At 41.4% G+C, this 26,494-nt stretch overlaps 2 protein-coding genes across 2 annotated transcripts; one reads left to right on the plus strand and one right to left on the minus strand.

Annotated features, from left to right (window-relative positions):
- The first annotated feature begins 14,111 nt into the window (after positions 1-14,111).
- Positions 14,112-15,252, plus strand: LOC134479019 (bifunctional methylenetetrahydrofolate dehydrogenase/cyclohydrolase, mitochondrial-like). Its single transcript, XM_063261316.1, has one exon. The coding sequence runs from the start codon at positions 14,130-14,132 to the stop codon at positions 15,177-15,179; it is 1,050 nt and encodes a 349-aa protein (XP_063117386.1). The 5' UTR covers positions 14,112-14,129; the 3' UTR covers positions 15,180-15,252.
- Positions 15,253-21,679: 6,427 nt separating this feature from the next.
- On the minus strand, positions 21,680-25,089 carry LOC134487081 (PRAME family member 8-like). The gene is made up of 3 exons (XM_063288680.1): positions 24,803-25,089; positions 23,401-23,982; positions 21,680-22,521 (listed from the first exon to the last, which is right to left on the minus strand). Exons 1-3 carry the CDS (start codon positions 25,087-25,089, stop codon positions 21,942-21,944), a joined length of 1,449 nt encoding a protein of 482 aa, XP_063144750.1. The 3' UTR covers positions 21,680-21,941.
- Positions 25,090-26,494: the final 1,405 nt, after the last annotated feature.

A 26,494-nucleotide genomic window follows, 5' to 3' on the forward strand; every position in this document is an offset into this window, starting at 1 on the left:
CGTCTTCTTTTTCTTAAGCTTCATGTGGTCTGTGACTGAATCTTGGGTATTCTGAGCTTCTGGTATAATAGCCACTTATCAGTGAGTGTATACCATGTGTGTTCTTTTGCGATTGTGTTACCTCACTCAGGATGATCCTTTCTTTTTTTTCCATCCTTCAAAAGAACCTTTATTATTTGTTGTATATGATAACAAAAGGGTTGTTGCTATTTCAAAGCTTCATTCAGAGAGTCCAGATATGCATGTTTGTAAGAATTTTTATTGATATATATATATAATGAACATTTTTCTTAATGTTTATCTTTGTATAGGAATTACAATTAGATAATCATGATTTATTGTTCATGCATAACAGGAAATAAACAATTTACAATATAAGGCGTCATAGAATAATTTTGGAAAATCAAATAAAATGAGTGACTTATAATGAGGAAAGAACTGTATATTACTATTATATTGAATCTTCATTATCCCATAAGTTGTCCTTCACAGGAGAGACATCCAAAGAAAATGTGGAATAATTTCAGGTTGCACTCAAGAGCACACACATGTACCACATTGATGAACTACAACAGATACCACGGTTGAGACTGTAGATGGCTTTGAGTCCATTAGGTTCACCTTAAGTAAATTTCATCTGTTCCTGTTACTGCTAATGCCATTTATTTCTCTCTTATCAGATGAGATTAATATTTAAGAAATGTGCCATTGATTGGCGTTAATCATTTCTTACACAGATCCATCCAAGCTGGTAATATAAATACTTTTATCATTAATTTTCTCTTTCTGCTCTCCCAAATATTATTTGGAACACTATTTGAGTAGTGAGTTTTACATACAGAAATGGCACTCCAGAAAGATTGTCTTTGAAATGGCACATATTTTACAGTGTTAATATGGCAACTGGGTTCCGACTTTGAGGTTACTCTTTCTAGTAAAGACCATGCCTGGGTTCGGTCCCCAGCTCCAAAAAAAAAAAAAAAAAAAAAAAAAGGAAAACAAAAGAAAAGAAAAAAGAAAAAACCACATGACTTTACAGAATCTAGATGGGGGCATTGAAACTATATTCTTTTTTTTTCAATTTATTAATTATGTTCTTTTATTCCCATTTCATCTTATGCACATTTTATTGGATTTATTTTTTTTCCATTTCAAATGTTATTGCCTTTCCCAGTTTCCTGTCCATAAGTCCCAATCTCCTCCCCTTCTCCCGTACAGGTGTTATCCCATATACAACGTCTATAGTCACCCACCCCCTGATATTGTGCTGCACTGGTGGTGCTCCAACTTTCGCAGGAGCAAGAGCTTCTCCTTCCACTGTTGCTGCCCCAACAAGGCTATTCTCTCCTACATATGCAGTTGGAGCCTTGGGTCAGACCATGTGTAGTCTTTTGGTAGTGGTTTATTTCCTGGAAGCTCTGCTTGGTTGGCATTTTTGTTCTTATGGCGTTGCAAGCCCCTTCAGATTTTCAATCCTTCCTTTAATTTCCCCCAAAGGAGGTTCTGTTCTCAGTTCAGTGGTGTGCTGCTAGCATTGACCTCTATTGGACATGTTCTGGATGTGTCTCTCAGGAGAGATCTATATCTGGTCCCTCTCAGAATTCACTTTTTAGCTTCATCAATCTTATCTAGTTTTGGTGGCTGTATATATATATGGCCCACATGTGGGGCAGGCTCTGAATGACCGTTCCTACAATTGCTGCTCTGAACTTTGCCTCCATATCATCTCCTTTGACTGCTTTTCCCCCTCTATAAAGAAGGGGAGCATCCACATTTTAGTCATCCTTCTTCGGAAGCATCCTGCTGTCTGTGGATTGCATCTTGGGTAATTCAAGCATTTTGGATGATATCCACTTGTGAATGACTGCATACCAAGTGTGTTCATCTGTGATTGGATTACCTCACTCAGGATGATATTTTCTAGTTCATTCCATTTGCCTATTAATTTCATGAAGTCATTGTTTTTGATAGCTGAGTAGTACTCCATTGTGAAGATGTACCACATTTTTTTGAATCCATTCCTCTGTTGAAGGGCATCTGGGTTCTTTCCAACTTCTGGCTATTATAAATAAGGCTGTTATCAACATAGTGGAGCATGTGTCTTTGTTGTATGTTGGAGTATATGCCCAGGAGTGGTATAGCTGTTTCCTCAGGTACTGGAGTATCCGATTTTCTGAGGAACCTCCAGATTATTTTTCAGAGTGGTTGTACCAGTTTGGAGTTCCACCAACAATGGAGGAGTGTTCATCTTTATCCACATCCTTGCCACCATTCCCTGTCACCTGAGATTTTTGATGGAATCTCAGGGGTGTTTTGATTTTCCTTTCACTAATGACTAAGGATTTGAACATTTCTTTAGGTGCTTTTCAGCCATTCCATATTCCCAAGCTGAGAGTGTTTTGTCTAGCTCTTTAGTCCAATTATAATAGGGTTATTTGGTTCTCTGGAGTCTAACTTCTTGAGGTCTTTGTATATTTTGGATATTAGCCCCCTCTTAGATGTAGGACTGCTAAAGATAGTTTCCCAATATGTTTAGAAGAGTACAGTGCTTCCTCACTTGTCAATGTGAAGGGAGCAACTTACCATACAATTGTTTTTCCACTGAGACATGCCTTTGTATGAGAAGCCTGAAGTAGATTCCATAGATAGGCTGTTATATGAAATGAATGATTTTTATACAAAATTCTTCCATATTTATTGTGGAAAGGTGCTTTTGAAAAATGTCTAGTTTTAACAATAGGCTGAGCTCAAGATTCATGACATTAAATTTTATGTTATCAAAATCACTGTGTGTTTGTTGTAAATACAACACTTTTATCAAAAAAAAATAGACCTGAAGATAAACTTGCAAGATGTTTAATTTAGCAGTGAGATTTGAATTTCGTATATACTTTACTCTTGAAACTTGTATATAAGTACTGGGCAAGTTTTAGTACTTAGCAGTTTCAGTGTTATCGTAATGTGTTAACATAGCACACAAGGTCTGTCCTTGTGCCCAGAGGATGTTTTGAACATGTTTGAAGCCATGAGTTCTTGGGACCCAGGCTCTCATACCCAACAGCTCATGGCCTTTTCCTTCAGATACAGTATCCTAAGACCTTCAAAAGGTGGCCAGGATAATGGCCAAAAGGAAATCAGGTGGTACACATTCAGCTCTCCATATTATGGAATTAAAAAAAGAAAGAGACAAACATGATGTAATAAAGAACATTTCACTAACCTGGGTTTGATGAGCTTTTACTAGAAATTCTGTATATTTTTGACATTTTAACTTACTTAATCTCTTGGAATCTGCTCTTTTTCACATTTTGTGGCTGCTTGATGAGACAACATTCCTGTGAACTTCACAGTGCATAATAACCCTTTCCGATCTCTGCCAAAGAAGACATGTCTGGTCTTTAGTTATAACACGAAAACGTCATTAAGAGGAAAGCATACAGACTTAGGTTGCCTTATGGTCCTGGGAAGATTCAAGAACTGAGGAGAATGTCAGGCAAATTTTCACCCAAGGGCATGGACTTTGTCATCATAGCATACACAAGGGAAAGGGTTCAGTTCCAGGGTGAGAAGACCTCAATTAATTGAATGGTTGGAAAGGTACTGAAGGACAGTCCTGGGGTTCTTATTTTCATAGAAATTGTTCTTTGGGCTTACCTCATGGAGAGCTAAAAGCCAGCTGACAGGAGCAACAACACGCCTGAGAGCAGAGGTAAGGTCAAATTTTCTGGTCCAAGTGACCTGCCTGGTCCACTTAGGATGCACAAAGGCAGAAGCCCTCTAGGACCAGGCCCTTCTAGTTTCTTGCTTTGGCTTGAACTTCTCTGATCCCCGCCCACAGCTCCTTGATCCCAAATCCCGCAGGAGAGAGAACTGATCACCCAGAAGTCTGGGCAATCCTGAGACTTCAGGGCAGGACAGACTGCCACTTCTGCCAACTTCTGCCCACATTCTTGGCCCAAGAGGAAACTGCGTAGTGCCACTGGACAGAGGAATATAGGGGCAGTCAGCTGCAGGAGCCCCTCAGTTCAGATCTGAGCCTAGATCTGAAATGAACAGGTCAAACAGCTCCCAACATCCAAATCCTGTGGGGGGCTTGGGGGAGAGCTAGACCCTCAGAGGTACAGACACCCCTGAGAACCCAGAGGAGACTACTCTCTGCTCACATTCTGGACTGAAGAGGAAAACGCCTAGCGCCACCTGTGTCCCTTGTGCACAGGGACATAGGAGCAGTAGGGGTGGGACCCTTCCTTCTGGTTGCTGCCCCCTCGGAGAGCTGAAAGTCAGCCACCAGGAGTGACTACACGCCTGAGAGCAGAACACTCTGTTCCCATAACTGGCTGAAAGAAAACAGGAAAACAAGTCTACAGGAGTGCTGGCAAACAGGCCCAAAGGAAGATCAAGCCACCATTAGAAACAGCAAGAATGGCTAACACCAGAGACAACCTGATGGTCAGAGGCAAGTGCAGGAACCCAAGCAACAAAACCAAGACTAGTTGGCACCATCAGAGCCCAGTTCTCCCACAAAAGCAAACACTGGATATACAAACACACCAGAAAAACAAGATCTAGATTTAAAATCATATTTTATCAAGATGATGGAGTCCTTTAAGAAGATCATAAATAACTACCTTAAGGAATTACAGAACAACACAAGTATACAAGTAGAAGCCCTTAAAGAGGAAACACAAAAATCCCTTAAAAAACCACTGGAACAACAACCAAACAGGAGAAGGAAATGATCAAAACCATCAAAACAGAACTAGAAACAATAAAATCAAAGGGAGACAACCTAGGAGATAGAAAGTCTAGGGAAGAGATCAGGAGTCATACATGTGAGCATCACCAACAGAATATAAGAGATAGAAGCGAGAATCTTGGGAGCAGAAGATACCATAGAAAACATCAAAACAACTGTCAAAGAAATGGAAAATGGAAAAAGCTAGTAGTCCAAAATATTCAGGAAATCCACGACACAATGAAAAGGTCAAACCTAAGAATAATAGGTATAGACGAGAGTGAGGACTCCAAACTTAAAGGGCCAGTAAGTTTCTTCAATAAAGCAATAGAAGAAAACTTCCCAAACCTAAAGAAAGGGATGCCCATAAACATAAAAGAAGCCTACAGAACTCCAAATAGATTAGACTAGAAAAGATATTCCTCCCATCATATAATAGTCAAACCATCAAATGCACAAAACAAATAAGAATATTAAAAGCAGTAAGGGAAAAATGTCAAGTAACATATAAAGGCAGACCTATCATAATTACACCAGACTTCTCACCAGAGACTATGAAAGCCAAAATATCCTGGACAGATGCCATACAGACCCAAAGAGAACACAAATGCCAGCCCAGGCTACTATATCCAGCAAAACCATTAATTAATGTAGATGGAGAAACCATGACAAAACCAAATTTACACAATATCTTTCTACAAATTCAGCCCAATGAAGGATAATAAATGTCAAAGACAACACAAGGAGGTAAACTGCACCCTAGAAAAAGCAAGACATTAATATCTTTGAAATAAAACCAAAAGAAGAAAAGTAAACAAACATAATCCGACCTCAAAATATGAAAATAACAGGAAGCAAAAACCACTGTTCCTTAATATCTTTCAACTTCAATGGACTCAATTCCCCAATAAAAAGACACAGATTAACAGACTGGGTACTTAAAGAGGACCCGGCATTGTGCTGTCTACAGTAAAAACATCTCAGAGACAAAGACAGACATTACCTCAGAATATAAGGCTGGAAAACCACTTTCCTATCAAATGTTTTGAAGAATCAAGCTGGAATAGCCATTCTAATATAGAATAAAATCGACTTTCACCCATAAGTCATCAAAAAAGATAAGGAAGCACACTTCATATTCATCAAATGAAAAATCCACCAAGATGAACTCTTAATCTTAAATATCTATGGTCCAAATACAAGGGCACCTATATACATAAAAGAAACATTACTAAAGCTCAAAACACACATTGCACCTCACACAATAATAGTAGGAGATTTCAACACCACATTCTCATCAATGGACAGAACATAGAGACAGAAATTAAACAGACATAGTGAGACTAACAGAAGTTATTAACCAAATGGACTTAACGGATAGTTATAGAACATTCCATCCTAAAACAAATGATATAACTTTTTCTCACAACCTCATGGTACCTTTTCCAAAATTGACCATATAATCCATCAAGAACAGGCCTTAACAGATACAGAAAAAAATAGAAATAATCCCACGCATCCTATCAGACCACCATGGACTAAGGCTGGTCTTCAATCACAATGAGGAAAGAACACCCACATATACATGGTAGTTGAACAATGTTCTACTCAATTATAATTTGGTGAAGGAAGAAATAAAGAAAATAATGAAATTCTTCTTAAAATTTAATGAAAATGAATTTACAACATATTAAATCTTATGGGACAAAATGAAAGCTATGCTAAGAGGAAAACTCATAGCTCTGAGTGCGTACAGAAAGGAAAAGGAGAGACTATGCATCAGCAACCTGACAGCACACCTAAAAACTCTTCAACAAAAAGAAACAAATATTTCCAAGAGGAGTAGAAGGCAGGAAATAATCAAATTCAGGCTGAACTCAAACAAGTAGCATAACTTAACCAGGGGCATAGAGCATGTGTCCAAATTAACAAAATCAGAAATGAAAAGGGAGACATAACAACAAAATCAGAAGAAATTTCAAAAATTATCAGATTGTACTATAAAAGCTTTTATTCAACAAAACTTGAAAATTTGGAGGAAATGAACAATTTTTTAGCAAATACAAGGTATGTAAGTTAAATCAGGAACAGATAAACCATTTAAACAACCCCATAACTCCTAAAGAAATAGAAACAGTCATTAAAAGTCTCCCAACCAAAAATAGCACAGGACCAGATGGGTTTAGTGCAGAATTCTATCAGACCTTCATAGAAGACCTCATACCAATACTGTCCAAATTATTCCACAACATTGTAACAGATGGAGCACCACCAAATTCCTTCTATGAAGCCACAATTACTATTATACCTAAACCACACAAAGACCCAACAAAGAAAGAGAACTTCAGACCAAGTACCCTTATGAATATCGACACAACACTATTCAATAAAATTCTTGGAAACCGAATCCAAGAACACATCAAAACAATCATCCATCATGATGAAGTAGGCTTCATCTCAGGTATGCAGGTATGGTTCAATAGATGGAAAACCATCAATGTAATCCACTATACAAACAAACTCAAATATAAAAACCACATGATACTGAGAAATCATTTAACAAAATTCAACACCCATTCATGATAAAAGTCCTGGAAAGAATAGGAATTCAAGGCCCATACTTAACATAGCAAAACCCGTATACAACAAACCTTTATGTTGCATTAAACTAAATGGAGAGAATCCTCAAGCAATCCCACTAAAATCAGGGTATAGACAATGCTACCCACTCTCTCCCTACTTATTCAATATAGTTATCAAAGTCCTAGCCAGAGCAATCAGACAGCCAAAGGAGATCAAAGGGATACAAATTGGAAAGGAAATACTGGAGGTCAGCATACAGAAGAATTGAAGTTGATCATTCTTATCGCTTTGTAAAAGCTTAAGTCCAAGTGGATAAAGGACCTCCACATCAAACCAGACACACTCAACCTAATAGATGAAAAAGTGTGAAAGAGTCTCGAATGCACGGAGACTGGAAAAAAATTTCCTAAACAGAACACCAAAGGCTTATGCTTTAAGATCAAGAATCGACAAATGAGATCTCATAAATCTGCAAAGTTTCTGTAAGGCAAAAGACACTGTCATTAGGACAAAACAGCAACCAACATATTGGGAAAAGATCTTTACCAATATTCCATCTGATAGAGGGCTAATATCCAAATTATACAAAGAACTCATGAAGATAGACTCCATAGAGACAAATAACCCTATTAAAAATGGGGTACAGAGCTACACAAAGAATATACACCTGAGGAATATCGAATGTCTGAGAAGCACCTAAAGAAATGTTCAACATCTGTAGTCATCAGGGAAACACAAATCAAAACAATTCTGAGATTCTACCTCACACCAGTTAGAATGGCTAAGATCAAAAACTCAGATGACAGCAGATGCTGATCAGGCTGTGGAGAAGTAGGAACACTCCTCCATCCTTGGTGGGATTGCAAATTGGTATAACCTCTCTGGAAATCATTTAGAGGTTCCTCAGAAAATTGGACATTGGACTACTTTAGGGACCCAGCTATACCTCTCCTGGGCATATACCCAAAAGTTGCTCAAACATACAACAAAGACACATGCTCCACTATGTTCATACACCTTTATTTTTAATAGCCAGAAGCTGGAAAGAACCCAGATGCCCTTCAACAGAGGAATGGATACAAAAACATGGTACATCTACAGAATGGAGTACTACTCAGCTAACAAAAACAATGACTTCATGAAATTCATAGGCAAATGGATGGAACTAGAAATATCATCCTGAGTGAGGCAATCCAATCCAAAAAACACTCATGGTATGCACTTATTGATAAGAGGATATGAACCAAAAAGCTTGAATTACCCAAGATGCACAGCCCAAATGCTCAAATTACCTAAGATGCACAGACCACATGAAATTCAAGAAGGATGAGCAAAATTTGGATGCTTCACTCTTTCTTTAAAAGTGGGTCATAAATAATCAGAGGAAGGAATAGGAAAGCAAAGTTTGGAGCAGAGACTGAAGGAATGGCCATTCAGAGCCTGCCCCACATTTGGCCCACATATATATATATATGTGTGTGTGTGTGTGTGTGTGTGTGTGTGTGTGTGTGTGTGTGTGTGTGTGTATGTGTGTGTGCATGCATATATATATATGTACACACATACAGAGCCACCAAATCTAGATAAGATTGGTAAAGCTAAGAAGTGCATGCTGACAGGAACCGGATGTAGATCTCTCCTGAGAGATATAAAATACCTTGGTGTGACGTTAACAAAGCAAGTAAAAGATCTGTATGATAAGAAACTCAAGCCTGAAGAAAGAAATTGAAGAAGATTTAAGAAGATGGAGAGATCTCCCATGCTCATGGATTGGCAGGATTAAGATAGTAAAAATGGCCTTTTTACCAAAAGCGATCTACAGATTCAATGCAATCCCCATCAAAATACCAATCCAATTCTTCAAAGAGTTAGACAGAACAATTTTCAAATTCATCTGGAATAACAAAAAACCCAGGATAGCTAAAACTATCCTCAACAATAAAAGGACTTCTGGGGGAATCACTATCCCTGAACTCAAGCACTATTACAGAGCAATAGTGATAAAAACTGCATGGTTTTGGTACAGAGACAGACAGATAGACCAATGGAACAGAATTGAAGACCCAGAAATGAACCCACACACCTATGGTCACTTGATTTTTTTACAAAGGAGCCAAAACCATCCAATGGCAAAAAGATGGCATTTTCAGCAAATGGTGCTGGTTCAACTGGAGGTCAACATGTAGAAGAATGCAGATCAATCCATGCTTATCACCCTGTACAAAGCTTAAGTCCAAGTGGATCAAGGATCTCCACATAAAACCAGATACACTCAAACTAATAGAAGAAAAAGTGGGGAAGCATCTTGAACACATGGGCACTGGAGAAATTTTCCTGAACAAAACACCAAAGGCTTATGCTCTAATATCAAGAATCGACAAATGGGATCTCATAAAACTGCAAAGCTTACGGAAGGAAAAGGACACTGTTGTTAGGACAAAATGGCAACCAACAGAATGGGAAAAGATCTTTACCAATCCTACAACAGATAGAGGCCTTATATCCAAAATATACAAAGAACTCAAGAAGTTAGACAGTAGGGAGACAAATAACCCTATTAAAAATGGGGTTCAGAGCTAAACAAAGAATTCACAGCTGAGGAATGCTGAATGGCTGAGAGACACCTAAAGAAATGTTCAACATCTTTAATCATAAAGGAAATGCAAGTCAACCCTGAGATTCCACCGCAAACAGGCAGAATGGCTAAGATCAAAAACTTAGGTGACAACAAATGCTGGCAAGGATGTGAAGAAAGAGGAATACTCCTCCATTGTTGGTGGGATTGAAGACTGGTACAACCATTCTGGAAATTAGTCTGGAGGTTCCTCAGAAAATTGGACATTGAACTACCTGAGGACCCAGCTATACCTCTCTTGGGCATATACCCAAAAGATACCCCAACATATAACAAAGACACATGCTCCACTATGTTCAGAGCAACATTATTTATAATAGATAGAAGCTGGAAAGGACCCAGATGCCCTTCAACAGAGGAATGGATACAGAAAATATGGTACATCTACACAATGGAATATTACTCAGCTATCAAAAACAATGACTTTATGAAATTCATAGGCAAATGGATGAAACTGGAAAATATCATCCTGAGTGAGGTAACCCAATCACAGAAAAACACACATGGTATGCATTCATTGATAAGTGGCTATTAGCCCAAATGCTTGAATTACCCTAGATGCACAGAACACATGAACCTCAAGAAGGATGACCAAAATGCGAATGCTTCACTCCTTCTTTTCAAGGGGAACAAGAATATCCTTGGCAGGGAATATGGAGGCAAAGTTTAGAACAGAGGCAGAAGGAACACCCATTCAGAGCCTGCCCCACATGTGGCCCATACATATAGTCACCAAACTAGGTAAGATGGATGAAGCAAAGAAGTGCAGGCCGACAGGAACCAGATATAGATCTCTCCTGAGAGACACACCCAGAATACAGCAAATGCATAGGTGAATGCCAGCAGCAAACCACTGAACTGAGAATGGGACATCGGTTGAAAGAATCAGAGAAAGGGCTGAAAGAGCTGAAGGGGCTTGAGACACCATATGAACGACAATGCCAAGCAACCAGAGCTTCCAGTTACCCAAAGACTGTACATGGACTGACCTTGGGCTCCAATTGCATATGTAGCAATGAGTAGCCTAGTAAGGGCACCAATGGAAAGGGAATCCCTTGTTCCTGCCAAGGCTGGACCCCCAGTGAACGGGAATCTTGGGGGGAGGGTGGTAATCGGGGAAGGATGGGGAGGAGAACACCCATATAGAAGGGAAGGAGGAGGAGTTAGGGGGATGTTGACCTGGAAAACAGGAAAGGGAATAACATTTGAAATGTAAATAAGAAATACCCAATTTAATTAAGATGATACAAGAAAAAAGAAAAAGGTCTGAAGGAGCTGAAGTGGCTTGCTACCGCATAAGAACAACAGTGCAAACCAACCAGAGCTTCCAGGGCCTAAACTACTACCCAAACTATACATGGACTGACCGTGGGCTCCAACGGCATAGGTAGCAGTGAATAGCCTTGTTGGGACAGCAGTGAAAGTGGAAGCCCTTTGGTTCTGTCAAGGTTGGACCCCCAGTGTAGGGGATTGTTGTGGGGGAGGGTAATGGAGGGAAGGTTGGAAGGGAAACATCCATGTAGAAGTGGAGAGGGAGGGGTTAGGGGGCTGATGGACAGGAATCTGGGAAAGGGAATAACATTCGAAATGTAAATAAGACATACCCAATTTAATAAAAATTGAAGAAAAAAAAAGAAATTGATCTTAGTAAACTAGGTGTACTGAGTCAGCAGCACAGGCAGGAAAGCACTGAGCTGGGAGACTTTAATCGTACAGACTTCCAAAACCAGGATCTTCAGAGTGTCTTTACTTTCTTCAGTACATGCAGGATACCTGTACCGGGATACTACCACAACACTGAAAGTCAAGAGTGTTAGCTGATTGAGGACCAAGCTCACGGGTAGATGACTCAACTCTTCCTGTGAGAGTTGACAGTGTTTGATGGCTAGGGACTTTAAGAGGGTATTCAAGGCACCCAAGGAAAGATAAATGAACTTGGAGCACACTGGTGACAGGACTGACACCAGGTGGGAAGAGTGACACTGGTCAAGTTCAACCTGACCACGTGATTGAGATGCTCAGCAAGATGATGTCAATGTCTTCTCACTTAAGTTATAGCAATCAAAACCAAGGTCATTTAATATGATAATATCATAAAGAAAAACAAACAAAGAACAAATAAACCCAGTGCTGCTTAGATGCCTATAGACATGAAGCTAGTTGACATTAAATAATACCTGACAAGATTCAGTCTTTGTTCAGGAACCTCACATTGATGCTAATTTACTAAAGGAGAATACCCCAGTAGTGACCACCTCAGGGCTACAGAGCATACACTGTAAGGACCACACCAGTCGAGACCTAGTCATGTGCTTAGCATATCTCTGCAGAGCATCTGAACATGTGCACAGACTGGACCCCACTTCACATTGCTTCACCGGAGCCTCTGACACTGAACCCTAATGCAAGGAAGGGTTCATCAGTTACTCAGTCTCTATCTGGGCTCCGCAAGCCTTTCTCACACAAAGACAGAGGCAGGCTGCCATTATTTTACAGTCTCTTCAGCACTGTTGAGTCCACTATGACTGACAAACATATGTGCCATAGGGAGCAGATAGGGGAGCATACAACAGAGAAAGGTTTTGCTTCTGTCTGCAGCATAGCTCCCATCTTATCCTAGCAATGTTTTCAAATTGCATATTTAGAAAGTGGACATTATTCATGTAGAGATGCTGGAGAAAGGTAAGGATGGAAGACTCGGGAACAGACTCAGTGACATGTGTCTTCATTTTTGACAGGGCATGTTGAGCATTAAAGAGTCTTGTAGGTTGCCTTGAGGAGTTACCAAATATTTCCCAGCTGTCCTAGGTAACACGCAAACTAGGCCTCACTTCGCTGCTGCCGCAGGGAATGTGGTTTGTGGATAGTTTTTGCCTAAAACTTTCAGAACCTGTATAAAATATAGACATGTGATGCTCTGATCTTCAGCTTCTCACAGCAAAGCTGCACTGAGTGTTCTCTCAGCCTGGGTGATGTCATCAGGTATGTGTCATATTCCTTGAGATGTTGTCAAAGAGGTTAAAACAATTAACTCCTCAAGGGCTTCTCCTCCTATACTTTGGAGAGCCCCCTTTATTTGCTTCTGACTCAGGACCTGTGGGTTATAGCTGCTATTTGTACCTTCCAGAAGTCCTTGTTAGTCTGAAAATGCAGTACTCAGAGTTCCCACTGTTGAAAGACCCCGAAGTGACCTTACCTCAGGAGCACAACCCACAGAGCACAGATTGACAAAGTGACTGCTACAATAGCATGAGGGTGTAAGGTTTTTAATCCATGTACATGGGGTTGCTCATTCACACAGGGAGAGGCAACCCTGAACCCAAAAAGCAAACAACTTTTATTCATTACAGAGGGCAGGCTTCAGTAACAGGGTTAGATGGCCCATTGTCATTGGTGGTACACAGGACAAAGGATCTTGTCAGGTATTGACTGGCCTGCTCAAGGGGCTGTTCTTGGATCCATTATTTACTTTCTTCATCCCGCCCTACACCTGGCTTTGGTGACTCACTGGGAAAGGGCTAAGTTAGAACATCTCTTAGTGGGGGTGGGGGTAGGGGTGGGGGTGGGGGTGGGGGTGGGGGTGGGGGTGGGGGTGGGGGTGGGGGTGGGGGTGGGGGTGGGGGTGGGGGTGGGGGTGGGGGTGGTGAACTGGGTGTTTGGGCAGGGTCAGGATGACATCTTGAGTTTGTTCTAAGAATTTACCACTGGGAGGTGTAGGGATCTTTCTGATAACAGTTGTGTTTTTTTTCTTTTTGTTTTGTCTTAAATAGCTTTGTCAGAATCTTGATCACCAAAACTTTATTATATTATTGGGCATCATGATGTCAGATGTATCTCTCAGAAAGGTTACATGTTTTCATAGGCATCCTGACCACCAGATGTATTTTTCAAAACCTTGCTTTTATAACTTTGTTTCTCATATCTATGAAACTATGAAACTGTATTTCTTCATTCCCCCTTTTTCTTTTGTTATGGTTTTAATCTTAAAATCATAACTCGATCTTATTACTACTGATGGGCCTGTATTGTTGCATTAACAATATGTAATCCAATAAGCAATAAACCAGGGTTGTGAACAAAAGGGAAGAATTGAACCAGGTTTCAAACCAACTTTTGTCTTGAGCTCTCTCTCTTTTTAAAAACTTTGTTCTGCCGGCGCGAGCACCAGCGTGGGCCATGGCTTCTGTTTCCTTGTCTGCGCTGGCAGTGCGGTTGTTGTGCCTCACGCACGGCTGCCACTCCCGCCTACAGTCCTTCCACCTGGTGGCAGTACGAAATGAAGCCGTCGTCATTTCTGGAAGGAAGCTGGCCCAGCAGATCAAGCAAGAAGTATGGCAGGAGGTGGAAGAGTGGGTGGCCTCGGGCAACAAGCGGCCACACCTCACTGTCATTCTGGTTGGTGACAATCCTGCCAGTCACTCCTATGTTCTCAACAAAACCAGGGCAGCAGCTAAAGTGGGAATCAACAGTGAGTCAATTGTGAAACCAGCCTCAGTGTCAGAGGAAGAGCTGTTGAATTCAATCAGAACATGGAATGACGATGAGAATGTAGATGGCCTCCTTGTTCAGCTGCCACTCCCAAAGCACATTGACGAGAGAAAGATCTGCAATGCTGTTTCTCCTGACAAGGATGTTGATGGCTTTCATGTCATCAACGTTGGGCGCATGTGTTTGGACCAGTATTCCATGCTGCCAGCAACGCCATGGGGCGTGTGGGAGATACTCAAGCGAACGGGCATTCCAACCTTAGGGAAGAATGTGGTAGTGGCTGGCAGGTCCAAAAACGTTGGGATGCCAATTGCAATGCTGCTGCACACGGATGGAGCGCACGAGCGGCCTGGGGGTGATGCCACAGTCACAATATCTCATCGGCACACTCCTAAAGAACAGCTGAAGAAGCACAGGATCCTTGCGGACATTGTGATATCTGCTGCTGGCATTCCAAACCTCATCACAGCTGACATGATCAAGGAAGGAGCAACAGTCATCGACGTGGGGATAAACAGAGTTCAAGATCCTGTCACCGCAAAGCCCAAGTTGGTTGGAGATGTGGATTTTGAAGGAGTCAAGAAGAAAGCTGGTTACATCACTCCTGTCCCTAGGGGTGTTGGTCCCATGACAGTGGCCATGCTCATGAAGAACACCATTATTGCTGCAAAGAAAGTGCTAAGGCCAGAGGAGCTGGAAGTGTTGAAGTCCACACAGCACGGAGTCGCCACCAACTAGCCGGGAGCGAGCCAGTCTGGGAGGCAAAGCAGGCCAAGAGGGATGCAGTGTTCTTAATTTATTCTGTTGAAATGGTTTAAAATGTTTGTATTTATTGAAAGCTTAGACAGGTGGCTGTGTGTGCACGCATGGCTCTGCAGAACCTCACCAGGGTGCCCATCCGTGTCCTGCCTTTGACCTGGTGATGCCTGGGAGACCCCTCACACTCAGAGTGGATGCTGAACTCCATCAAAAAGAAAAAAAATCTGCCTTTTTGGGCTCTCATTTCCCAAGTGCTATTCCAATACAAGTTGATGGCTCATCTTAGGTGGCAAGCCTCTGAGTTCAACTTTCAAACCAAAGGAAAACTTAGTAGAGAAAATTAAGGGAAAGCAACAGACAGCAGACTGTGTCTCATTGGCACTCCCTTACTTCCTGTGCATCCGGGAGAACCCAGGTTGCCCTGAGGACAGCTCAGCTGGCTGGGCTGGTAAACGAAAGCCCACTGTTACTAGCTGTGTCCCCATGGCGGGTCATCATGGAAGGTTAAGAGTCTCCCCACTTGCTGTTACCCTTCTGTGAGCTTGCCATGTTTTAATTTTCTAGAATCAAAAGGCTCATTTTATAAATGATGTATGTATTATCATGTTTGGCTTTTGCAGCACATTAGAGAGAGAGCGTGTGTGTGTGTTTTCTTTGGTGTAGGCTTTGAGGCCTTTTTTAAAAAAATAATAATAAAACTCGGGTACAGTAATCAGGAGGGCAGCTCGTGCCACCAAAGAACTGTCGACTGCTGCCTGCATGTCTTTCACGGACCCTGGCTTTCCTGAAAGTTCTCAAGGAGCTTAAGTTAATATAAGACTGAGTCAGATTTTCTCATTAGAGGGTTTTGTTACTGTTGTTGGGTTTTTTTTTGTTGTTTTGTTTTGTTTTTGCTTTGTTTTGTTTTAAAATAAAGCACATCTGTCTGGTGAAAAAAAAAAAAACTTTGCTCTAATCCTTCTCTAACCTTAGCCAAATTGTCCTTAGCTCTTCCTAGGTGATCTATATAAAAACAACCTTCTTCTTTTAACACAGCACACAGGCCTCCTTCTTTAAGGAATAACAGTAGGTCTAATCCTCTCTTATTCTGAAGCACTATCTCTGAGAGGGAGGTAAGGGATTCTTGGAGGTCAGCTAAAGTCTTTTCTATATTTTTAATATCTAAGTCATTGGCAGCCCTCAATTCTCCATAAGCCTTAGGTTGCAGGGCAATGGCAGATGTCCCTGTAGCTGCGTCTGCAGCACCTAAACTCAGCCCTAAGATAATTGACAGAGTAATCTCTAACTCTCCTTTGTGTCTTATTAAGTGTCTAGCATCAGGATCCCAATAGTTTAGTACTCTTCTCATGAGGATGTCATAACAATCTAGGCACTATCTGAACCAACACACAAAAGTCATGATTGCCTTTTAGAACTTCTAAACTTATACAGGTTGTGATCCCTGAGGCACAGGCCCAAGAAGTGTTAGGAGTACTAACATATGCAATGCCTTCATAGTAAGGGGATGTTCCATCATTTGGAGAAATTAAGCCTACCTCCATACTTAGGATTAGGGGACCTATCTCGATGGAACCCATGGCAAACATAAAATTCCTGTTTCCAAAGCACACTCCTCAAGTGAGCATTACAGAAACCCCATCCCAGCAACCCCCCAGTCACGTCTCTGATGTATCCACTTATCTGACATGGAGGTCTATGGAGCTTCTTAAAGATCTGAGTGTCGCTCTAGGTGCCAGCTTCCCAGTCCCAACAGCTAGTACGAAGCTGGTGAGGGCTGACACTTGACAGCTGTCTGGGTTCTCAGCAGCACCAGGTACAGTCCTTTCCAGTGAGGAGCAAGTGTCTGGGCTTGATGTTGTCATACATAGACTGAGTCTCTGACTTGGAACTGGTGAGATGTCTCAGGGGTCCCTGGGGCTTAGGCTGCTGCCAGCTGCAACCAGACTTCTTTCTGGATCATCTGTAGGCCTTTTGTGACAGGATCTTCCTTCCTGCTGAGGTGTACCAGAGTCCCTTCCTCGGCTTGGCTGGGTCGTGGAGGGCACTTAACAGAGCCAAAATCTCTTCTTTGTCTTTAACCTCCTTGCCCTCAGATGTCAGTGGGACCCTCTGCTAGTTGGCTGTGGCAAAGGCACATCTGCTCTCCTTATAGATGTTAAGTCTCTTTCCCAGCTCAAGGGCTTTGTCACCAAAGAGGGCAATGAGCTCTGCTCTCTAAGCAGAGGTGCCTTCTGGTAGGGCCTGAGCCCAGATGACTCTGTTTCCATCTACCACTGCCTCCCCAGCCCATCTTTTTCCTTCCTCTAAGAAGTTGCTCCCATCTGTGAACCAGGTGGCATCTGCCATTATCTTAGCCATTCTCACTGGTGTGAGATGTAATCTCAGGGTTGTTTTGATTTGCATTTCCCTTATGACTAAAGGTGTTGAACATTTCTTTAGGTGTTTCTCAGCCATTCGGCATTCCTCACCTGTGAATTCTTTTTTTAGCTCTGAATCCCATTTTTTAATAGGGTTCTTTTTCTCCCTGCGGTCTAACTTCTTGAGTTCTTTGTATATATTGGATATAAGCCTTCTATCAGTTGTTGGATTGGTAAAGATCTATTCCCAATATGTTGGTTGCCGTTTTGTCCTAACCACAGTGTCCTTTGCCTTACAGAGGCTTTGCAGTTTTATGAGATCCCATTTGTCGATTCTTGATCTTAGAGCATAAGCCATTGGTGTTTTGTACAGGAAATTTTCTCCAGTGCCCATGTGTTCGAGATGCTGCCCTAGTTTTTCTTCTATTAGTTTGAGTGTATCTGGTTTGATGTGGAGGTCCTTGATCCACTTGGACTTAAGCTTTGTACAGGGTGATAAGCATGGATTGATCTGCATTCTTCTACATGTTGGCCTCCAGTTGAACCAGCACCATTTGCTGAAAATGCTATCTTTTTTCCATTGAATGGTTTTGGCTCCTTTGACAAAAATCAGGTGCCCATAGGTGTGTGGGTTCATTTCTGGGTCTTCAATTCTGTTCCATTGGTCTATCTGTCTGTCTCTGTACCAAAACCATGCAGTTTTTATCACTATTGCTCTGTAATATTGCTTGAGTTCAGGGATAGTGATTCCCCCTGAAGTCCTTTTATTGTTGAGAATAGTTTTAGCTATCCTGGGTTTTTTGTTATTCCAGATGAATTTGAAAATTGTTCTGTCTAACTCTTTGAAGAATTGGATTGGTATTTTGATGGGGATTGCATTGAATCTGTAGATCGCTTTTGGTAAAATGGCCATTTTTACTATCTTAATCCTGCCAATGCATGAGCATGGGAGATCTTTCCATCTTCTGAGGTCTTCAATTTCTTTCTTCAGAGGCTTGTAGTTCTTATTGTACAGATCTTTTACTTGCTTGGTTAAAGTCACACCGAGGTATTTTATATTATTTGGGATTATTATGAAAGGTGTCATTTCCCTAATTTCTTTCTCGGCTTGTTTCTCTTTTGTGTAGAGGAAGGCTACTGATTTATTTGAGTTAATTTTATACCCAGCCACTTTGCTGAAGTTCTTTATCAGCTTTAGTCGTTCTTTGGTGGAACTTTTGGGATCACTTAAATATACTATCATATCATCTACAAATAGTGATATTTTGACTTCTTTTTTTCCAATCTGTATGCCCTTGATCTACTTTTGTTGTCTGATTGCTCCGGCTAGAACTTCAAGAACTATATTGAATAAGTAGGGAGACAGTGGGCAGCCTTGTCTCTTCCCTGATTTTAGTGGGATTGCTTCAAGTTTCTCTCCATTTAGTTTAATGGACCCTAACACCTTTTACAGGGTTTAATCAGAACTGGCTGGGAGTTCTGGAAATGAGCAAAGAAAACAGCAAAATAGAGCACTTGGACCTCCCTTGCACCTGTTTGGAGGAAGGACACGAAATATACCACCAACCTAAGTGAGGACTTACAGTCTTGCTGAAGGCCTAGTTTCCTTCCTGTCTTTCTATCAATTTTCCACTACACTAAAGAACATTGGGAAATTGTAATGAGGCAATTATATTTCCTAAAACTTTTTGCCTGTTGAAATGTGCAGGACCCTTTTTCCTGTGGTGAGAGATAGGTGGTTACTTAATCTAGGTTCAAAATTTATGTAAAAGAAAAAAATTATAGTAAAAGGGATACTTTGCTTTTTTAAAAAAATGTTCAAATATGCTTAGGTAAGCCCAGTAACTTCCACTCTTGTCTTTTTGAGACAAGAATTTTATTATACTTCTTCTATCTTTACCACCTTACAAACCATCCCCCAAACACTGCGATGGTTTACAAGTTCATAGCCTCTTTTTATCTAATTGTTATTGCATGCATATGTGTTTACATGTATGTATATTCCTAAATATAATCTGTATGAAGCTACTCTTATCGGGGATATCTCAATGAAATTGGCAACCATAGACTCATAGGGCATGACATTATTGGAGACATGGCCTTTGTGGGGCAGACATAGCACTGTTGCATGAAGTGTTTGCCTTCAGAGTGGACTCTGAGGTTTAAGAAACTCAAACCATGCCTAGCTGTCCACTCTCTCTTTGGGCTGCTTGTGGTTCCAAATGTAGAAATCTTAGCTCATTCTCCAGCACCATGTTGGCCTGCATCCCCCCATGCTTCCTGCTGTGATGACAATGGACTAAATCTCTGAAACTTTAAGCCAGCCCCAATTAATTGTTTTCCTTCATAAGATGTGCCTTGGTCTTGTTGTCTCTTCATATCAATAAAACCCCAACTAAGAGATACATGTGTTTTGGGGCTTATAATTTAGAAGAATATACAGTCAATATTGTGCTAAATAAGCATAATCCCTAACAATAATCTACAACCATCTGCCTTTATACCCACAGATGATTATATTCTTTATCCCTAATCAAGGAAACTTGTCTTTGCAAGAGGTAAAGACCCCTACAAAAAAAAAAAAAACCACAACCAATGAAGATGCAAAATCATGGACATCGGTCCCAAAGGGTACATCTATAAAACAGGCAGGGAACATTTCTGAAGAGGTAGGAAAGGGTTATAAGCTCTAGAGAACTAGTGAATGTGTTGTGAGTTTGCATATTTTAGTAGTGTGAAAAGCTATACATAAAACTTAACAAGCACAATTTCGGTGATCACAGTTGAAAAAGGATGACACCAGTGAATGTGGCAAACTAGATATAGAAAATGCCATGAGGTCTCAGCATTACACAAAGTAATATAGGCAACTGAAAAGTAAGGAAGAGAAGAAGTGGTTTTCCCTAGGGATGACAGCCAAATGGTTGTCCAGTGCTAAACAATATTTTTTAAACTGTGAATATTTATTTTAGATGTATTTACTTTATTGTAAATGAGTTTCACTAGCATGCACTTATATGCATCAAAAAGGGGTCCAGAAGTGAGCAGAGGATCCAATGGAAGTGGATTTCCAGAGAGGTAGATGGATGGCAATCTTCAGCTTGGTACAGAAAAGAATCCTAGATGGTCTAATCTCTTGGAATATCTCTCCTGAGCCTAACATGTCCTATTTAAGGTAGAGTACACACATGAGGCCCAAGTGCTCAATAGACTGGAAATAAAGGATGACTTTATTCTATAGGCTGGCATTATTTGGACAGCTTAAACCACACACACACACACACACACACACACACACACACACACACACACACATACACACACACACACACACACACACACACACACACACACACACACGTACTGTGTGAGCTGCTAAGGCAGAGCTTCAAGGCTGAGGAAACAGAGTCATGACCAGAAGCTGAACTCAGAGAGAATGAACCAGAAGATGCTGGAGAATGAATCTCCTCCATAAAGGACTTTGTTGCTGAATTAACTACACCGTCTTAAAGAATACTGGTAGTACATCTAGATTAACAATCCCTGGGGAGCCTAAGGCATGACAAGCCTGCTTATTCTTACTCTACATTTCTGTGAATGAAATGACCTGTAGAGGGTTCAGCCACTCAGGGGATAGATACAGTATGGATTGAATAAATTGTATTGTGGGACCACTCTATCACAGATAATACAATGCAACGTTTTAGAAGAATATGATGCCTCATTATCATAGTAAGTCCTATGACAGCCCATCTCTGTGAGCACTGGTGCAACTGTAAGTTGTGACAACTCCCCCATCTCCCTTTTCTAGAATGTGTTCATACCTTCAGGGTCTTGTGTAGGAATGCCACTGTGGTCATAGTCACATCACATACCAAGGATGGATCTGTATAAATGATGTTTTTCAAGAGCCCTTCACAATTAATTTGACAATTTTGTGTACATATCCCATCAAGTAATCAAACATTGGGAAGTAAAGAGTCGAAGATAATGTCATAATTGTCTTTAATTCATTTTGCTACCAACATGACTTAGATGACAATTTCCTTATATATATCATGAGGTCATAGGATACCATGATTGTAATTCTAAAAGTGATTCAGTAGCACACAATAGGAGAGCATTCAGTTCATAGGTTGGCCGTATATTTATAAAATGGCAAAGTCACTGGTGATCATTTCCTGATGGAGGCACTTTTAGAAATGCAGTACTGCCATTCTGATTCCACCAGACACCTGATGTTATCCTATTGTTCTTCATGAAAAGTAGCCCCTGTGGTCTCAATACATTGATGACAATTTTGATTTTAATATATCTAATGTCATGCATTCTGGGACTCTGTGATTCATGTACTTCCTTAGATTTCATTTCACAGCATCCAGAGTCAATCTACTATTTCCTGCCAACAAAGGCAAAGTGTAGTCTTCGTTCCATAGGCACAATGCTTCCAACAACGAGGGCAGGTGGCTGTAGCAAAGAGGATTATCTCGGGTTGCCTTTTGGCTATGAGTATATTCATGAGCTCAGGGCATAGTTGGGAAAATCTCTCCACCACAATATGACCCAAGTGATCATAGCACTCTAGAGGGGCAGGGTAGTACTCTACAGTCAACTTGTTTAGATTGGCCATGCATTTCAGAAGCTCTTTCAGTACACTACTGGAGAAGTTGTTGCCATAGAAATTGACACTGGTGAGCTGGGAACACTTGCTCAGGGCTGGCAAGAGGATTTTGAGCTGAGAGTCCTTCATCCTGCAGTGCTCTAACTGCAGGCTCTGCAGAGTTTCAGAAACATGCTCTAGGAGAATATGGAGACTCTTGAAACATGATTTGGAAAACACTACACTAGTGAAGTGCAGGTGTTTTAGTTGATAGAGTCTCTGACACCGTGACATGTGTTTCAAGTCTGACATTGAGAGACTGCAGAAAGTAATAGACAAGGAATCCAAGGAGCTCTTCAGGCATCTAGAGAAAGAACAAGAAATGAGGTCTGGCTCATGGTGCTGGAGGACTCTAGTAAGATTGACACTGCCACAGAGAAGCCACATATGTAAAGTCAATCTATGTTTATGTTAAATGACCAGCCTGGGGATAGATACATAATGCTTATGTCTGCTGATAGAATTGTCCACTGGGACATATTACTATCAGATGGGATGTTCTCAGACCACAGATCTGCAACACTCCTTCCTTCATCAGAGAGCTAGAGCTTTCCCCATCATGCCAGGAGAGCATACCTAGAAAGAATTATCACAGAAAGGATTGGGCAACATATTGACCTGGGTCCTGCAGAGTTTATCCATTTCCCTGCCATATCCAAAGACTCTATCCCTAATTTCAGTGTTCTACCCTTGACACTGGTGACCTCTACCCAACTCTCACAGATTTTCTATCAACTTAGTCTAACTTTTATTCAAATAACCCTTCCCTTTAGGGAGAATTAAAGGCTGACCAGCTCTAATAGAGGAACAAACTGGTTCTTGTTCACATATATCTTTGTAGAGTGCAAGTGTAGAGTCTCTCAAGCTCCAGGCTCTCCATTCTTTCATTATCTTTGCCTTGATCCCAAAGAGTAATATGAAAATCACACTCATTGCATGTCACCCACACAATGGACATGCTTGCAAGTCAACTCTCTCTATATCCTCTATCTCAGTTCAGACCTGGATAAAAAAGTGGGAATTCAACTAAGTTAATTCTGCTAAGAAATAATCTAATCTTGTATACTATGAGTCCATCCTTGTAACATCCCCTGTGACTGGCACACCTCAGGTGTCCCCTAATGCTCCAAATAAAGGGAAAGGTTTGCTGCCAGAGCATAAACAGCTCACCATCCTTGCTTACCTGGACAACTCTTTCATGTTGTCATTGGCAAAGTAGGCACCATTCATGTAGAGATGCTGGAGATGACTGAGTTCAGAGAACTGAGAAAAGAATTTGCCAGCATATTTCTTTATTTCTGTCACTGTATCCACAACATTATCTTTGAAGTGAATTTGATTTAGATGGAATTTGAGAAGATTTCTCATCTGGCCAAGGAAATATGCGAAGAAATGTAGGAAAGACAGGACCTCTGGTGTGCATATTTCCAATTCCTCAAAGTAATTTGGCTGGAAAATGTTCAAGATCTCCTTGATAATCTCCAGTGGGAAGACACAAATCTTCATCTTCAGACAGCATAGCTGCAAAGAGTCTTTTCTCTTCTGGGCCCACTGGAGGAAGCATTTTTGGTCTTCATTCAGATTGAAGAAGAGGCTCAAGTTGGTTATCACCTTCAAATGCTGTCTCACTTCATAGCTAGGAAGGTTCACTGGGACTTGCTTCCTGTATACTTTATCTGCTGAGCAGCCTCCATACTCTCTTCTAGCACATACATCCCGGAAATCCTGGTGCATATCCCTCAAGTCTAACACTTGAAGCTTCCCCCTTCTGTGAGGAAAAAAAGTTTAATGTAAAAGAGGAACCAAAATGGAGTCCATTTGGATCCCACTTGTCTAGGGTCTGCTCCAACATAGCACCTTTTACATGCCCTTCTTTCCTCCATTCAGCTGTTTTTGACTTCTGCCTCTTCCATATCAAGTGTCTGTATGAAAGTCATGGAATGGCTCATCCTTCTATGTTGGGAGCTATGCCCTTAAAACCCTCCATTATTGATGTTAATATTGTAGTTAGCATTAACTATGACTGGGTTTATTTAGAGGTCAGGATGATGGAAAATCCCCAGCCAGCTGCAGAAGGCTAATACAAATCAGGTGTTCCGGTTGCCAAATCATATGACAAACTTGTGACCTTTCTGAGAAACCAACATCCTGTTGACGTCAGCTGACCACAGGAGCACAGTGTCCTTGGCTTTCGTAAGTATTTCCCACTTCCCCCCTCTCTCTGTTACTCCTGGTATGGTATAAATTCAGCCTTGGGGAAAAAATAAAATTTGTTGCCTTGACCAGACTCTTGTCTTGGTGTCCTTCTTCGTGTCTCTTGTCCCCATTCTCTCCTAGGTGGTCCCCAACTTCCGCTGACTGCCCTGCAGGATGGGGCACTCCTAAGGATACGCATACTCTGAGCTATCCTGACCTATGACTGTCATTGAGATCAGCTTTCAACCTGAGTCATATTTCCACAAATCCCCATGTCATTACATCATTAGTCGCTGTCCTGTTTGAAACCATTCTATCTGCCCTCATGTGGGTACATCTTATCACTAACCCAAATGATCCCCTTTCTAGCCCTCTTGGGCCTTGCTTACCTGGGACGAACCTCCTGTGTCAGTAATATATCTATGCCATCCAGCACGGCTTGCATCATCTCCACGTCATTGGTTTTAAGCAATGACCCCACATGGAGGTATGGAAAGGGCCAGGCTGCCACCACTGCCTTCAATATCTCTGTATGTCTGCCACTGAAGGCCTCTTTGAGGAGTGATGGGAAAAATATAGTTGGCAGGTCCTCCAGATCGGAGAAGTCTATGGCATCATTCCACAGCAGCGCCTCCATTGCCAGGTGTTCGAGTGTGGGAGGATTGTAGATGCTCATCCTGATAGATGTTCAGTTAGAAGGAACCTTGGTGAAACATTTAGGAGACATAATTTCAGGCTACGTTTTGGCAATTCTTGTTTCTTACACATTTCAGGAACTAGAAGGCCAAAGCCCATGCTCTGGTAATAATGCTCTGGTAGCAAGAACTTTGCCTGCTAAATTATCCAATATTGTGGTCTCCTAGTCAAATGTTCATCACTTTTTGCATGTGGATTCTCTTATAAGCACCCACAGAAGAAAAAAATTAATCATTGTCTCATAAGATACCAATCCCTGCTCCTTTTAATTTCATGTATATTGAGAGGTATTATTCAAGAGCATACAGTCTGACTAGAGTCTTGTTGGAAGAAAATGACACTGAACAAATTTCCAGGCCCTTAAGAAAATACAGTGCTGATGTCATAGGCCCAACTAGCCTTATTGTCCTTTGCTTCAGATTTAACTCTCCTAGAAAAGGCTAAGTAGAACCTGTGGGATGGCATTTTGTATGTACTACTTAACCATTTAGAGAACAGTGTGAACAAGCTGGGCTATATTATATTAATTTAGGAAATGAATAAAAGGTATGTTAATTCATGGACACTCAGCTGAAAAGCTCTCAGGGAGAACTTTCCCTCGGGATGGAGACCCTCCAACTCCAAAGACCAGACCGAGACACCACAGGATGCAATCAGCAAGAGGATTTGGTTTATTGTCGGGATACACAGGCACAGGCACCTGCGGGTGCTTCAGTCTCTCGGGGGACTGGCGCGCCCCACGGAACCAAGGATGGGCTTTTTATAGGATTTTGGGGAGCAGAAGCAAGCATACAGAAGCAGATGCATGGTTACAGGGATATAATTGGTGGATTCTAATGTGGCAAGGGTTCAGCCCGGGGGCAAGTTTCCTAGCTACCTTCCTGAAACATAAGGACTGACTCGACCCCCCAAGGGTTCAGCCCGGGGGCAAGTTTCCTAGCTACCTTCTTGGAACATAACGGCTGACTCGGCCCCCCCCCCACCAGGGTGTGGGACCTCTCCCGGAGCTTTTCTCATTGTCAGGTGCTCAACCGCAGTCGTCCTGTTGCCAGGCCTTCAACCAAACATCTTGCTTGGCAGCCGCTGTGTACTCAGTGTTCTAACCTTTCTCTGAACCAGTCATCTTAAGTACAGCCTTGCAAAATGGCGTTACTGCTGCTAAGCTGGGGTCTTTCACAGCTACACAATCAGATGATATCTGAAATGCTAAACCTAAGTAAAACGTGCAATTCCCTAGAGCCTTTAGAATGCCAAGCTACTGAATAAGGAATCCTGCTCACATGATTCTTAGAGGAGAAGCACAGTGTACATAGACTACAGGGAAGAGAGTTTATCATGAAAATTTAGGGTCCAGTCTTAGAAAGAAATGAGAGAATAAATCTACC

This window comes from Rattus norvegicus, chromosome 5 (assembly GCF_036323735.1).
Source record: "Rattus norvegicus strain BN/NHsdMcwi chromosome 5, GRCr8, whole genome shotgun sequence".
NCBI classification, from domain to species: Eukaryota; Metazoa; Chordata; class Mammalia; order Rodentia; family Muridae; genus Rattus; species Rattus norvegicus.